This window comes from Parus major, chromosome 1 (genome assembly GCF_001522545.3).
Source record: "Parus major isolate Abel chromosome 1, Parus_major1.1, whole genome shotgun sequence".
Lineage (NCBI taxonomy): Eukaryota > Metazoa > Chordata > Aves > Passeriformes > Paridae > Parus > Parus major.
In genome coordinates, this window is record NC_031768.1 from 59,456,528 (window position 1) to 59,473,866 (window position 17,339).

At 40.0% G+C, this 17,339-nt stretch overlaps 1 protein-coding gene across 5 annotated transcripts in view; it reads right to left on the bottom strand.

The window, feature by feature from the left end:
- The window catches only part of ENOX1 (ecto-NOX disulfide-thiol exchanger 1), a 350,391-nt gene that overhangs the window by 88,767 nt on the left and 244,285 nt on the right, over window positions 1-17,339 (bottom strand). For all 5 annotated transcript variants that reach the window (XM_019007902.2, XM_019007903.2, XM_015637165.3 and 2 more), the window contains 2 exons: window positions 8,249-8,422; window positions 6,365-6,571 (listed from right to left, as the gene is read on the bottom strand). In XM_019007902.2, coding sequence (XP_018863447.1) covers window positions 6,365-6,571; window positions 8,249-8,422 — 381 coding nt within the window. The remainder of the gene's footprint in view (window positions 1-6,364; window positions 6,572-8,248; window positions 8,423-17,339) is intronic.

The window sequence follows — 17,339 nt, forward strand, 5'->3', positions numbered from 1 at the left end:
TCAGATTAAAAAAAACCAATTACTTAAAATGCATCTGTTTTAGTTTGAATAAGGAGTCCTTCTTCCCCTGATCCTATTGAGATCAGGTTCAGTCTAATGTTTTTCTCCACCCTGCCAAAGGAATTGGAAGTATGGGGAAAGGCTGAATTTTCTAAAAAACTTGACTACAGGTGAACATGAAAATTGTGCTACATAAATTCCTGTACAACAAAGAGTTCCATAACTCCAGTGGTGCTAGATCTCAGATTTTGAGACTTTACAATTGCAACCACTATTTTCAAATTCCCCAGTGAAAATAATCTAGCAGAAAATATAAATCATCTACAAATTAATTGAGTTCATAATTCCTTAAAGTAATTTCTAAAGTAGGGACAGATTTATTAGGTATTTTCAGGACTCCTTTCAGAACAAATAATGAAACCTCTGGTACCTTATCTTTAGGGATATTCTGCATATTTGTAATTTGGTCAATGTATCATATTCTAAAGTTAGCACACTGCAAAGGCTTTAAGTTAAGGGCTGTACAGCTGTACAAAAGGGCCCTGCTCTGAAATAAAACCCTTGACTAGTGTCAGAGGCCAAAAAAATCATGCCAAAGGTATTAGAGGAGGTTTTTGTGGCCATATTTGGGCACCTGTCTTTTTTCCAAGTTTTATTTCTAAGGCACAAATATACACACAGAGCAGTTCATCTAACTTTTAAAATGCCAACTCAGAGAAAGTGTGAGAAAGTTCTACATAGAAAGCTCCAAACAGAGCCTTCAAATGTGGGCAAAATTAATCAGTCTACACAGGATAGCTCTAATTTTTCCATGCCAACACACAACAGCCCAGCAGAGATTTGTCAAATGATAGGATGCTGCAGAGATGAACTCTGTGCTGAGCTGGCACACAGGAAGCTCTTCAGAAATGCACACTACTGCAATCACTGCATAATAACTCCAGGAAGAGGAAACTTCTATGGAAAATGTCAGGAAAAATGGTGTTTGCTGTTTTTCATCTGCAATCCAAGAGAACCTACCTTCCAGTCTTGTGCTTTGCCTGCAGTTTTAAGAGCTTTAGCACCTCACCACCACAGTTAAAATTCCATTTTGAGCTCCCTCCAGGAATAGCAAAGCTAAGAATTGTGTAGTAGACTAAGCACATCCTTGCAGAAATGCGTACCTAGGCATACTCTGTTTTACTGCTGGAAAAACATCCTGCTGTATGAATACAAGGGATTGTCTGTACTGCAGCACATATGAGACAACAGCTTCAAAGACATTAAATATCCATATATGTAGTGATCCTTCAAATAAAAAATAATCTGGGTGCCTTTTGATTTGACATTTTCCTTTCAAACATCTTGTGGAGTTTAGCTAAGGAGTCTGCAGGTGAGGAAATTATACTACTTTCATTGTCCAGCAAGGAGCCCAAACCCAGATGAAAAACTCGAGGTGAATGTTTCAGAGGCCCTTCAAAACCAGAAGATATAAAAAAACTTCGCTACCAAGGCATGGTTTTGGTAGGTCCCTACCAATGGTAGGTTCCTATCAAATCTGGTCTCCAAGATTCAGGAGCTTGGGGTAAAGTAAAACTGAATATTGTAGGAGTGGCAAAGGATGGGACTGTTTATTATTTTAAATTCCTCTTGGCTTTGCTTTCTCTAGCTTAGAGAAGTAAACACCACTCTTTCCCCTGAAAAGCTTTTTGTGGCCACAGATGTAGCTCTAGTCCCAAGGTGTTGAAGGGAAGAGTTACTGATACACCCTATTCAGTGTGACATAACAGAAGAAGAGCGTGGGTGACCTTTCAGAATTGGGCTCTGAACTAATGAGAATGCAATTATATGGTTTTATCCACAGAGGTGTAGGCACAAAGGAGTCAGCCAAAAGGGGTCAGTGGTGCAGCTACCCTGATAACTGTGACAAATGTTAGCCCCCTGCTCCCCGCCAGTTTGGCGTGCCAGCTGCATTCCTCACACAGCGTTTGCTCTGTGCCAGAACAGCATTATCAGCAATGTAAAGGACACTGCCAAGGTGCCAGGTCTCGTGAACCTAAAATTAGGTCTCCCAGCTGGGCTGCACTTTCCAGGAAGACTCAATCTCTCTTCCTCTCCCCCCACCATCTTTCGCCTCCATTGGCAGGAGTACAATAGTTATGGGCAGAGACAGAAATATGGCACTGCAGGAGGCAAAACTCTTGTGGACTTCAAGGCCCCTCACATAAGCTGAATAAAGAACTAATGAAAAGGACTGTGCATCTATAGGTTTTGTGTGCACTGGCAAAGCTGAGTTGTAATAAAGTGGCCCTCATTTTTGAAGTAAATGGGATAAAAAATGGAACAGTGAACATTGCAGTAGCACTGGACGGGGTTTCCCTTTAGGAAAATTAAATTAACAGATTTTGGAAATTTACCATGAATCACACTGAAAAAATGTTACTGCTTGTTTAACTCCAAAGATTGAAGATTGTCAGCAAGCCAGGTGATTTCCACCAGCACAGAAACCTGGAACAACCGAGCTAAAAAGGGACCTTGGATATATCACTTAGTCCAGAGCAGGGTTAGTTTAAAAGTCAAATCAGAATGCTCAAGGTTTGGCATCTTTCCCTTAACAAAAAGAACAAATGCCTTTAGGATGGTTTCTTGCACCCTCATATATTAGGCTTTGCAGACACCACAGGCAGGACCAGTGGCCTGGCCAGTGAAGAACAGACTCCTTGATGTGTTGATAACCAGAAAGACTCTTCATGCACAACTGGCAGGTTTTATTTTGTACATGAGATCCTCAGGCACCCATCTGTGATGGAAATTTTGAGCCCCAAGGCAGCTGGGAGGGCCAGTTTCTTTTCAATACCATGTCTCCCTATTGATGTTTGAGGATGTTTGAATGTATGAGAGAAACACCTGGCACTGCCTCCCCTTCATGCATGGGCAATGAATTTTTTCTCCATCTCTTTGCTCAGGGCTGCAGTTAGCATTAACTTTGTGCCTGGCTTGTCATTTTTAATTTCAGGTTTGCACAAAATGGAAGAGGAAAAGACTTTGGGAACTTGCCAAGATCCTCACTTTAAAGGAGCAGAAACAGGAAAAGTTAATGAAGGTGCTAAATAAAAATCAAACAGTATTTTCATATCACAGGTCTAGTGCAAACTCCATGGCTTGACTTACCTTTGAGTGTTGCTATACTGGGGACCTGCCAATAGCTGAGGGCTAACTGAAGATCTAGATCAGAGTGTTAATGGTGATCAGAGAGAACTTAAAATAAAACAAGTAAACAGTACAGAAAGGAAACCCACAGGGGGAAAATATCAGCACAGGAAAAACGCATACACAGGCTTTTGTAGTATAAACAGGTCTGTGTCCACACACATCTGTTTTCCCATACATTCAAGTCTGGGGCCATCAAAATTTGCAGGAGTTACTGAATTATCAGCCAAAAGACTGCAGTACGTACAGTTTTGAGAAAGGGCTTTCTCATGGGCCGGTATATGATTTTAGAAAGTCTTTTCCTTGGGTGATCAAAATACATCTTTAAGGGTTAAATGAAACCTAGCATTCCTCAAGTTGACAATTTTATCATAGTCTTCTACCCATCTTCCAGTCTCCCTTTTCATACACATTTACTTGGGAGTACAAAGGAAAAAAAAACAAAACAGTGATTAAACTGCTTGATGGATTTTGTAATCACTTGCTCTATTCTGATGATAAGCATGGGATAAATGCAAAACTTGATGAGATTAGATGGGATAGACAGATAAAACTGATTAGGTAGACAAAATTATCATTATACCAGAATTATCAAAGGCATGACTTTCCCCTAATATAACACACATATTGTATTTGTACATCTCTTTTGTCTCTTTCAGGGAAAATAAAATGCCTTAAAAATATGCTTTGTTCCCACCATTTCAGAATATATTATGTTTGAGAATGGAATAATTACTGGTAAACCACCCCCTCAATATTTCAGTACAAGGAAAACATGCCCCTGCCTAGTGCCAGACCTCCCTGGTAGTGGTGGCAGCAGTCAGTCCTTCATGTTTCATCTGCAGAGTTCAGCAGCCTTGGTAAAAAGAAGTGGAACTTGGCTACAGAGTACTCCTGCATTTCTTTCTCACCCCTGTCAGTTCCACTGGTTCTTTCCCTTGTCTGGATGGAGACAATAGATACAACACTTTGGAAGAATGAAAAGGTGTGGAGGAAAAAACGGATGGGAAGGGAGGCTGCGGAACAGACATAAGAGGAAGCACAAACAGCAGAGTGACTGTGACGGAAGGAAACAGAAGAAGGAATGATGCATTGGGAACTTGGAATCAAATTTGCAGAAAATTCAGAATGTGGAAGAATGAGGAAAGTGATCTTTCACCTCTGTTTCTACTTGTGTCCCATCTTCTGAGTGAGCACTCCAGTGCATTATGAATGAAGACACACAGCGGCACAGAGAATTTCTTACCTCGATGGTCCTTCAGGATTTAAGGCAAATTAAATAAAAACAAAACTTGACTTGGAGTGAAGCAAAGGGTGCAGCCAGCTGCTGAGAAGCAGGAAACTGAGCTAGGGGAGCACTGTTTCTGGCCCAGGGTAGCAGCATGTACATTTTTGAGTTTTGCTTTCCTTTTTGCCAATGTTTTGTTTATCATAATACAGTAACACCAGTTCCTACTGAATCTGGTGTGGCCCTCTTCTGTTCTGTTACTAGAGCCCCCTAGACAGAAGCTGGAAGCTGGCAAATGTGCTACTGTTTGTGCTGCCTCTAATCTGCTGCAATGATATACAGCATTTTAGATATAACATGAATAAACAAATAAATAAGAAGGATGGAAATCAGGAAAGATTGGGGGTGGGGGTGAAGAAATTATATGAAAATTGTAAAAAAAAAATAAAAATCCAGAGTGGAATAAAGATCTGGAATAAAACTAAAAATATAGCAATGTTCCAAAGAAATCTTTACATAGACCCCCAAAACGAGTGATTTTTTGTAGCTCTTCAAATAGGTATTTAAAGCAAGCAGCCAAGTTAGAAAACAAGCAAATCAAACAACCTAAAAACCCTAAGGAAAACCTTTGTGAAACAAAGGAGCTAGGCTTTTCCTGATGACAGATTTCAGAAGTTGAGAGGCTTTCTTTTCTCTCCTTTCTTTCTTTCCTTCTTTCTCTCTCTGTCTCTCTTTCTCTCTTTCTACATAGTTGATGGTGGTTTTAAAGGAAGCTTGTTGCTAGCAGTATGAGCTTCCTATGGACACCTAGAGGATGCTGAGATTCTGTCCTTATTGCTGAAGAGAAGATGGTCAGGGTGGGAGCTCAAACAAGAATCCTGGGTCATTAACACCCTCCCAGGCTCAAAAGGATGGTCCCAGTGGATGCTTTGAGGTCACCCTACACAGAGTGGGTGTATGTAAGCCAGTCTATGTCCCCTTGTCTCAGCCAAGGAGCAGTCCCTGGACCTTGTTTACTCAAGAATACATTGCATATGGGTTGCAAGTGTTGCACTACAATTGTGAGGCAAAACAGTGCTTTTGAGCCTCTCCAGGACCCAGAAAGATGGATGGACCAGACTGTGGAGTGGAGACAAACACAAGCAGGGCATGTGATCCAATTCAGTAAGATGAAAAAGGGCTTGCTTTACAAGTCAGTCCTCAAAAGAAGGAAATTAACCTCAAGAAGACACTGACAATCACAGAAGCCTAAAATGTGAAAGCAGATTTGTTTTTCATCTTTTGTCTTAATATTTTTTCCCCTGTGAATTAGAGGCTGGGGGCTGGGTGGGTGTTTGTTTGCTTGGTTTCTGTTTTGTTTTGGAGTTTTTTTCCTATTCCTTTGTTGGAAAATAAAGAGATTCTGAAATGTTACACCCTGTAGTTTCTGTAGCACTCGTTGTCATGGGAGGCAACAGACGCAGCCTACAGATGGGGCTCAGAATCCAACCCATGCAATAGCTGAATACATGCATGCATAAAGACAGACTTTATTCAGGCTGCACCACAAATCTATAAAAATATGCCAGTGAAATTGCCAGCCTATCAGAAAAATTGGCACTGGAAAACAGCAAAGTTCTTGGCCTGGTGCCCTTCCATTTCCACAACCTGTGAGCAAAACTATATAAACCTGTGTAAATTGAAAATAGGATTGTTCTGTAGTGAATTTCAGGATCTGCTGCATTGTTGTGGGGTGGCAGGAAATGGCTCCCGGGTAAGTAACATACAACACCATGCATGACTCTTGGCAGACAGAGAGAAATAACAGAATTGTCCCTTGCCACTCCATGCTACAGCCACTGAGTTCAAGAAAGACTTGCTGAGATAAAAGCTAAGAAAATAAGCAAGCATTAGCATCACAAAATACAAATGAGAAGCAAGGAAAATCCATTAAAGAATGTGAAGTACCAGAAAGGTATATGGCTTTATCAACCATGAACTCCTCTGCAAAACGAATGTGACAAAAATTCTTCTTGCTTTTCCGAATTGCTGTTATATCTCCACACTGCTCAAAGACTTCCTGAATAATTTCCTCCGTTGCGTTTTCTGGTAATCCTCCAACAAACACTGTTTTACACCCAGGAGGTCTCTCTCTTGTTGAAGGTGGTGGAAGATCTAAGTCAAAACAGAAATCACACTGGAATACAAAATTTGTCTTTTGATCCATTGGCTCTATTCACCCCTTTAATCAGTTCTGGGCAGCAAGTTGACATAGTATAGAGACAGAAGAGAGGGACAAGCAAAATAACTGAATATTGCAAAGATTATCCAAAATTGATTACTTGAATCTAAACCCTTTCAAGCTTTAGGTGGCACTTCAAACATTAATTCCTGCCACTGCAGGTTGTTCTCCACGACAGACAGTGAAGTCTAAAATGGTCTTTCTTTTCCCTGTACAGCCACACAAAAACTAGAAAAATATTCTGTTTCAAAGCAGAGGAGCTTCTGCAACTGATTTGACCCCGAGCACAGTTCTCAGGCTCTAGTGCAGTGCATTCAAAGCCTGAAGTGCACCATCTCTGGCTCATACCCATCACTCGCCACACACACCAAGTGTGTGGGCTGTGAGCAAGCCCATGCTGTGTACACCCTGTGCACTTGGGCTGGACACCTTTCCCTGGTATTTGCATAATTTCATTTCTGTCTGAGAGTACAGGAGCGTAGCAAACAGAAAAACAAAGTGGGAAACACAACAAAGTGACAGCATGATGAAAACACTCTGCCGGTTATCTGTTTTGTCTTGTTGCCAGATAATGGAGCAGATGCCTGCACAGGGGAAGGATAACCTCACTGTTTACAAGTGCTCATGAGGTGGAGTAGCTAGAAATGCTACTTCCATGTATATATAGAGAGATAATGTACACAAACTTACATGGGAAAAACTAATACATTTTTGAAAGCCATATAAAAAATAAAAGCTATCATAACACTTCACCTTATTTATACACAGGGAAAGTAATTCTCTAAGAAGGAATATGACTAATATGACTTTTTGGGCCCCGTAAGACAGTAAAGGAGGTTACAACCTTGAAGTGTACATATACATATACACACATAGTCACATACATAACCAGTTTGATTAAACTGTGATCTGGGTACACTGCAAATCCAAAGCACTTGAATATTTGCTTAACATTCTCATTTCACAGTGATAGTGAAATCACTGGTATGATGGCTCTGAAACTCAAGGGGCCAACACACAAAATCAGGGTTTGTGCCTGGTATCTCAGTGGGAAGAGTCTTCCATGAAGGAACTCTTCAGAAGGAACAGGAGGGAACCTGGTCCCCGCTTTCAAAAAGAAGAAGGAACTCATCTACCATGTTGAACCTCCTGAAAAATGGCAGGAGAGAAGCTGTAGCCCCCTTTCCCTCCATCTCCCTCCAAAAGGGGCTATAGTGAGGCAGTTTGGGGTGAAAGATACTGTGTTCAGGGACACAGCCCAGATTGGTCCCATCTAATTACACACCTGGAGCACAGAGATGACCATATAAGCTTTATGTTTTGTGACATCCTGATCTACAGGAAAGACAGATATCAACTATATCAGCTATGCTTGAGGATGTTACTTTTCTTTAATTGTTTTTCTTTTTTGTACAAGCTGCATTGTTTTTTTGTGTGACCTTACAGAGATGAATAAGGATGCTCTTATACCATACCATGCTTTACACACAAAATAGACCTTAGAAGGAAAGACCACACATGCCTGTAATTAAAAAGCATAACTGTTACTAGATAAAAAAATTCATGCAATATATTTAGGAAAGTAATATTCTTTCTTTGGTTCCACTTACTTGGGTTTGGAGGGAAGAGCGTGCAGCTTTTGCAGTGAATAATTTCTTTGACTACAGGCACATCTGTTGGTGGTGGTGGTGGCACTAACCCCATGCCTGGTATCATTGGGTTAATCGGAGTGATTCCAGTCATCATGCTAAGGCTTGGATCAAAGCCTGGTACACAGATTGAATCTGTAAGCATAGAACATAAAACCCTGGCTTATAAATCTTGAAATACCTGTTAAAATTTTCTTGTACAGACAGTTTCAATTTAAGTTTGTTTTCCTCGCTTGTTTCCACAAGCATCACTGTGAGAACTAGGAGAAGAGAAAAAGGAAAAATGGAAAAAAGAGAAGGCAGAGAAATAGGGAGAAGAGAAGGAGAATGAGAGATAAATGGAAAGGAGGAGGGGGTTGAGGAGGAGGGAGCTGCATTCTCAGTGAAAAAAATAAACTACGCATAAAGAAGGGAATGTTACATAATCTAAAATATTAACATGACTGAGTAAAACATAGCACATTAATGTGTAAAACCATGCACCATGAATATCTGTTATTATCTGGAATGCAATTTTCTGTTCATAATGCTGCTGTGGTGTTTACATTGCTTTCCGCCCAAAGCGTACAAAGAATATAATTTAACGTTGATATGTCCTCTCCATCTAATTGTCAGACAGATTTATCACAATATAGCCTTCTCACATAAATGACCTTGATTTACAAACAATACAGAGAAAGATCCATTTCTGTCTGCTCTATAGAAGTCTAGTTAGCCAAGACTTCTAACCAATTTACCCTGGAATATAAATTTTCAGCTGCAAAGAATGGGGTCTTTTTGAACCTCGGAATTAATTCCTTCTTGTCCTGTTATTTAATCGGATTAGTAGATCCTCCTCGACACATGTACTATTAACATATACCACCACAGCCTCATAAAGCAAAATGAATATTTGGCAAGCACTGCTCTTTCTCCTTTCTGATCTCTTTGCCAAGACTTCCATACGTGTTACTTAAAGCTGAAAGATTTACTGGGGAGCACCAGTGCTTTAACACCAAGAATTGTAATAAGCAGATGTTTCAGAGGAACCGAGAGCCAACTTCTGAAATTCGCTTTCGTTAAAAACAAGGCTTTGGGTTTCTTGAGGCATAATGAATAAAATATTTTGAGAGACCGATCTCTTTGTTGGCATAACACTGCTGCTATTTGGCATCATCAATTATTTAAAAGAAGACAGTTACTTTGGTGTTCTACAGATTTTCTGCTGAGTTTTCTGGCTAGCAACTGGAAAGTATTTAATGATACCTGTAAACATAGGGTTTGGTAGCTCAGGAGCTTGTTTATTTTGAAGAAGCAAAGAGGGAAGAGGGGGAAAACTCCTTCTCAAGCATTTTATGCATAGATAGATAGATAGATAGATAGACAGATACATGAGATTTGAGCTAATTTTAAAAAGACAGCATGATTAATGAAATGTGACCAGAGAGACACCAGTTTCTTCATCTCAAATCTGCTGCTGAGAAGCTATGTGGCCCTGGGTCAGCCCTCTGACCTTCCTGTGTCTTCATTTCTGCATCTACAAAACAGGCACGGCAATATCACTTACTGGCAAGCATTAGCTCACATTTTTATAGCACTTTGCAGGTGTAAAGCACTCTGTGGGGGCTGAAAATTAGCATTATTATTCTTGTGAAACATCCCTAATCGTCTTCCCTGGGAAGGACAACTGAGGACTGAGAACTACTCTTAAGAGAGCTCCTATCTGTCTCAACCGCACGCTCCCTGTTCTTCGCGCACTGACTGTGAGCCTTTACCCCCTTCAGGCAGTCCTGTACAACAAGCATAGCAAGTGCACAGTAAGCAAGGATTTGCTTCAGGCTTAGTGAAGACTAGTATTAATGAAAAGTCATGATATTACATTACTTTTTTTTTAATAAGTGGGTTTATGAAAAAGGATTTGCTCTGGGTGTGATGCTTTTTTTTCAGTATAGATGTATATGCATTGCTTTTCAGATTTAGCTTTGAAACTTGGAGCCTGTCGTTTATTCTGCAAGATGCAGTGGTGGCCATATATTAAATATTCATGGTGAATGCTGAAAGATAGAGGTAAAAGGGCAACATATAATTCAAAGAAGTCCTTAGGCTATGCTAATAATCTTAATCTCATTTTTACAAGTCGGGCTTCTGACAGTCACAGAAGATCATCCTGTGCAGCACTCCCTGGCTGTGGGTGGAGCTCCATCTTTGCTACTCACTGCTAAAACATCCCATAGAGCTCAGTGGAATGCAAAGCGGGTCACCACACTAGCACCCAACACACTGTGCCATAGCAGTCCTCTCCTGGGATCAGGAGATGCCAAATGAGGCATTTTTCCCATCCTCTGGACAAGTGCAGGGAGCACTACAGTCCCACCCAGATATGAAATTTCATATTGAATCCAATATCCACAGCAGACCTGCAGCATTCTGAAGCATGGGTACAAGATGATGGCAGAAGGCCAAGTTCTCCCTGTCCCATAAGTACCTTTCAGGCCCCATGTCACAGCCAAAGAAAGAGATCATCTGGTAAATGCTACCACAAGGTATATTTAGATTTTGCTGTCCTTAAGACAACCACTAGATACATTTCAGCTCCTCTCCAGGGCTAGTCACATGAAATAACAGCAAACTCTGCCCAAACCGTAGGCACATGCTTTCATCCAGAGCAAAGACGGCAGGTTTCAGTATGGTGCAGTTTTCTGAATTTTCCTTTGGCAGTGGTGCAGATACATAGAAAAACAAATCTAAGGGAGACGGCCACAGGGAAACTTATGCCCACAAACACTGTGAATCTGGGCATGGGAGGGAGCTTTTAGGCTGCATGCTAATCAGAACAGGTTTTGAATTAAGCAGAATAAAATTATTTGCCACTAATTCCTGGCACATCCAAGGAAATGTGACTTTGCAAGTAACTTTGCCTGCGTGCCGTTAAATAAGTACACGGCTTTGTCATCAGTTTCTTTTACAACTAGAATCAATCAACAAGAGCATGAGCAAAGTGCTGGGGTCCAGTCCAACACTCATGGAATGTCCTTCTAGGAGTGCTGTGACTCCATGCCTTTAGAAGGAGACTGTGCTGAGGTGTACTGAAGGAGGACTCAGTCAATAATTCTTGAAATCAAATTCCACATCTTACAGGCATTCATCCAAGCCCTGCTAAGGTCAATAGCAAGACTGCTCAAGGAATGAACAGATTTTAACCCTGACCAGGTTTACTTTCTCTGTCCTCTTGAATCGGTTGCTTCATTTTCCCAGTGTGTTAAATTGAGGATGAAATGCTTTCACACACAGCATGAGCACTGAGAGGATGCACAGGTACCAACTGTTGAACATCCTGGAAATGAAAATCATTCTCTGAAACTAAAAACTATTATTATGCATTGCAGTGATGGAAAATCCAGATGAATTTCTAAAGAGTGAAGCTCTTGTTAGGACCCCTGAAGAGACTGGTGGTGCTTGCATCTCCAGAGAAGCTGATGCATGCCACCTGGATATGACTGACAATGACAAGAGATGGGGTGTCCAAAGGAAATACTGGTCCAGACTCTGGGGTGCAGAGAAAAAAGACCGATCAAATCTCCATAAAAGAAAGTCAATAAATTTGCCACATTTGTGATAGGATCAAGAAGAATCCCAAGTTTAACTATATTAATGCTATTGAGAGGTGCAATAATAGAAGTTGGATATATAGCTCTTGTCTAGAAACAAGGGACGATCATCCATCAGCACCACCACTGCAGTCTGCTCCAGGTCCTGGCAAAATGCCCATCTGGAGCAGGGCCAGGACACCAAACTTAGCACTGGAGGCAGCTCCTGTTGAACTAACTGCTAAGATTGTTGGTCTTCAGCATGAAAGGAAATGATAAGAGTTATGCAAGGTTTTTCAAAAAATAGGAATAAATCCTGCCCATACATGAATTTTTAACAGATCCCCTTAAAGACATGATTATTATGATATTGTAGATAGTAATATGTTACACTAAACAAAAAGATGTATTATATTTATAAGCAACACATCTGAAGAGTTAAAAAAGCAATATTTTATGCTTTCAGTGATCATGGCATTCTTTTTAAAGGGATCTCCATATATTTATGCAGCTAGGTAAGAGTTTATAAATTATGAAAACCAAGCCATAAGAAGAGACAAAATTTTCATTAAAAAATGTTAATTAAGAATTACTAAATGAAATCATTAAAATGGAAAGTAATCAGAGATGATAAAGAACTTTGAGAAAGGAAAAACACGTGTTGATCAAGTTAGAGTCCTTGTGGATACTGTACAAAAGGCCTGAACGATCACACGTTTGTGTACGAAAATAATGGTATTTAACAATATTTTGAAGTCTGTGTTCTGCTTAAATTTGGCATGACAAGTTAATTCCTGTTTCATCTGATAAGAAATTGGAATGGTGGAGAACAATGAAAACCTCTGGAAAGCTAATATTTGGAACTGGCAGTCAGATAGGCAATAAGAAAAACCTTGAACATGTGGAGTAGTTTTTAAAGCTTCTTTTTCTTTCAAGTGGAATAAAAGAACAAAACATTTCACAGGAAGCCTCTGAGTCTGAAAAACACAGAAGAAATATAAAATCCCTTTGATGAAAACTACATTCTAACACAGTAAGCAGTGTAAAACAATTGTTTTTATTGGGGTCCATTTTGGAAGGGTAGGAACAACTTTGTCTTCCATGAAATTAGCCACACAATCCTGTAGAACCATCCTCATTTCCTTCTTTGGCAATGGCTGCTGACTGAATCACCTTACATTTTTGCCAAATTATTGCTCTGACCAGGTAACAGGGATGTTTACTCCTGCCAGCTGTGCTTTTGTGTATTGCACTCCATCACCAATACTAAGTTACCACCACATTTCCACCAGCCCTTGCCACAAGGTATTTATCTGATCAAAATCACTTTTTAAGCGTATAATCCCCTCTACAATTCATAGTATTAGCTCTTGGGTGCGTGTTTTTATTTTTTTATGCCTGCAGCTGGCAATTGTTTCTGTGGAGTTTTATGACAGCTGCCAAGTTGTATTTCTGTTGGATGCATAAGAACGTCCACAAAGCAGGGGTTTGTTTTTGAGCCCCTGCTCGCACACATGGAAGGTTTCCACCACAGACATCATCAGCCATGTGGCTCAGACCTGCTGGTCAAACACACAGAGAAATGGTGAGCAGTGAAAACAATCATCTGAGCACAAAACAACTAACAAAAATAATAAACATTGAAAAGGTTCCCATGGCCTGGGAGTGATAATTTTTCACCTAAAAATAGTCTGTTTTCATGCCAACATGAACTGGAAGGACTAGGACAGTCCTGGCAGCAGCTTGTGGTAAATGTATTAAGAAGCTCTTTAAACTTTGTGTGTGTTTGTGTGTGTGTGCACATGTGAAGGTGTATATTTGGAGGAGTGAAAAGGAGTGAGTTAAGAAGGGCCAGGAAATCAGCCTCTTGACCTCTGGCTTTCTCAGCTGGCCAGGGGATCCCTATTAACACCCTTCAGCAATAGCTACATTCTGTGAAACAGAGCCTGGTCTGTAGTAAATACAAGTCTCTAAGGGAGTTTTGACAAAACAGAGGGTGAGGGGGAATCCAGATGAATGTTTCTCATTAATAATCAATGAAGTTATAATTTATGTGAGCTCTACAGTGTCTGCCAGACCCACTTCATAAACAAAGCCCTTGTAGCATCATCAAAACACTTGCCACTTGAAAATTACATCTATGAGACACATATCACTGACAAAGCTTTAGGGCTGTATTATTGTACTTGCTTTTTTGAAGAAAGCACTGTGTCTGCACAGAGGAATACAACAGAAAATCCCAAAACTTTAGATGCAGTTCTTCAGAGATATCTATGCTATAGCTGAAAACACTAAAAGCAAATCTGTCCTCCTCTTGATCCCTGCCCACAAAATCACTTGACAAACACTATATTTAGAGCAATATACATGACAAAGACTAAATTAAAGAAATACACCTTCTCTTTTTACAAGCAAATCATGGGGTGAATCCTGGTTCATCTTTTATTGCTGCAGAGCCTGGCACAACAGGACCTCAATCTTGTTTAGAGCTTCTAATGCAATGCAAATAATAGGAGAGAATAACAAATAATAATAATACAACAAAGTGTTACGACAATGGATGCCACTCTCCTCCAAAGATGCAATTTCAACACTGTTGTGTAAAGAAATCTACAATGTTAATGTTATTTCTAATGCTGTTTCAGCTTATGGATAGCCACCAGTGCCTTTTTACCTCAGAGGGGCTTCAGGCACTCCCTGCCTGTGGTGGATCTATTTAGTTTCCTCTTAGAACATGTCTGCAAAATAGTACCTGACAGACAAGCCTGAGAGTGATCTAGAAAACTCAGGACGTAATGTTGAGGGAATCTGATGATGGTTTGTCAGTTTTTAATGCCTGACAGCTGCATGTGTAAGAAGCTAAGCCAACAAAAAAGTGACTAATCTTAATCTTCATCCACAATCAGCTGCTCTTCCATGTGGAAAACCCTGTTGCCGTTGCAGCAGAAACTTGTGGGGATGAAAATTGAAGTGGTAGAAAACAGAAAAATAACAATGAAAGAAAAATGTGAAGGGAAAAATCAAAATTAATTCGGGGAAAGAGATGAAGGAGAGGGAAAGAGGACAATATTGTCTAGACTGTCTGTGTCCATGCCTTATCCACAGGCTCTTTTGACCTGTGCCAGAATTTTGAAGGATTCATGACTTTATAGCACATCACAACATCAAAAGTACTGACCTTCCCAAAGTCTCTGCTGTTAAAGAAGCTTTCCACAGAATAGGAACAATGGGCTTCTTCCACCTTTTCACCAATAAATCACTTCCTTGCATGGGCTCAGTCACAAGTTCATTGTGAAGAAAATAACAAAAATGCAAATTGTGCACAGTGCCACCTGGTTCCCAGTTAATGGCTCCTGAGCTGGTTTGCAAAAATATGGGGCTGGCCAATATGCAAGATGCAACGTAATACATTGCCTATATGCTGTAAAATCTGCACAGCTGTTATTTCCTGACTTTCAAAAGTCTTTGTTCACTCACTATCTGCTGCCTGGGGCAATCCTCCCCAGTTCTGAGGTTTTTTTTCTTCCATTTCTTCAATTTTGGGCTCATCACAGTGGGCTATTTAGTAAGGTTAGCCTTAGCCAAACTAAGTAGCCTCTAGAAACTGCTCGGTCTGCCAAATGAACCTCTTCCTAAAATAAAACTTTGCCATGTTCCTTGAAAACAAGATCACCTTCCACTTCAAAGCCCTAGAAGATGAGAAAATAAATAAATAAAACACGATTACACAGTCTAGGAAATGTTAATGGATTTTTTTCTTGCTTGATATCTAGGAAAGTGCTATATTCCAGAAATTTGAGAGGCATTTGTGCAGGCACAAAACAGAAAAAAAAAAGTTTATTAGAAGATATGAGCTCCTAAGATGTAAATGAATACTGAAAAGAAATTGGAGAAATAGGAAAAATTTCAGTTCCCAGGCTATGCTAATACTGAAATATAACCCCTATAATAAATGAAACATAAAAAGCTTTCAGTGTGTAAAAGATGGTAAAATACCGTCTTCTGGTTATTAATGTGACCTCAGAGAAAATGGGTGAAAAAAAAAAGAAATTCAGACATTCCATTGGACATTTTCCAAATGAAAGCAAAAGGGACTCATTTTTCTCATGAACCATGAAAGAAATTCTGGCTATTAAGCTGGAGTTACTATGTGGATTCTTGAATCTGTGGAATGCATACAAACACTCTCCTTGCCTTTCCAGGGTCACAGGAGTAACAACAGCCTTGCCAAAACTGGAAAGAAGCTGTACAACCCAGAAAGGTGTAGCTGCTGCACAGTCAAGTTCTCACAGAAACACAACAAAAACTGTGCTCTGACAGACTGAAAGGTCCTTCCAGCCCTCTAGCCCAGACACCTGCCCCTAATGGCAAGTCCCTAATTTTGTTTAGCACCAGAACAGAACAATTCTGAAGCATAATTCATACTTCCACATAATATTTTTCCAATCTCCAACACTCACCCTGCTGCTCAGGGGCTTCCTAAAGCAGAGCAAGATTTGTGCCTCCTCCAGGTTTATTTTTGGACAAAAATACCAATGAGCTTTATTACATGGGATGTATTTCTTTGGGTGCCATTACAAGAGATGACAGAAAGTTGTCCTGTGAAATCAGCTGGAAAATCTTGACTGACAATATTTCAAACTTTTAACCAAGTTGTTCTACCTGCATGCTTCTCTTTTAAAAGCCTGAGCAAACAGCCAAAAGAGAGACTTAAGCTATAATTTCAAATAATTATTCCTGGTACTATTTTCCTAGTCTCTTTTATGTTAAATCACTTAAATAACAGTGTCAAAATTCTTAAATCTACAGTATCTTTAACCCACTGAGTACTAGGAGAAGGTTAAGTATACTAGATAAAGATTTGCTGTTTGTATATGGATGTAGTAAGAAATCTTGATATTTTGTATTATCCTCCACTAGAACTGTTTGACCTCCATACAGTTTATGGCAGTAACTTGTAGGACAATATTTGAATGTTCTGTGCATGAGCAGAATACATGTTGGATTTGAATTTGATTAACTAACTGTTGAGTAAGTAATAGAGTGGTACTTGGTGAATTAATAAACTGTTTATTGGTTAAGAATTAACCAAGAATCCTATCTTGAGAATACTCTGCTACATAAAACATGATCTGAAAAGAATCTGGAATTGAGAGCAGCAAGTAATGCTCCTGAGTGTCTGTAGACAGAGCTATCTTAATTAAACTCCAATGCACTTGGCTAGATTTCTGCTATAAAAGCCAACTAGCACCTCAGCAACCTGAAAACACTCCTACGTGCTTAGGTCTCACTGCAAACACAGAGTGTTGGTGACTACAGCTCTTCAGGAACTTGAGCAACCATTTAGCTTTACATAAGCAGATACTTTACTTTACATTCTTTTAGCTCACATAAGCAGGTACTGTAGCTAAGGGCAGGCTCAGGCCATGGGCAGCTCCATGCAGAGCAGAAGGATTTGTGAATTCACAGGGGTCACAGGCAGGTAC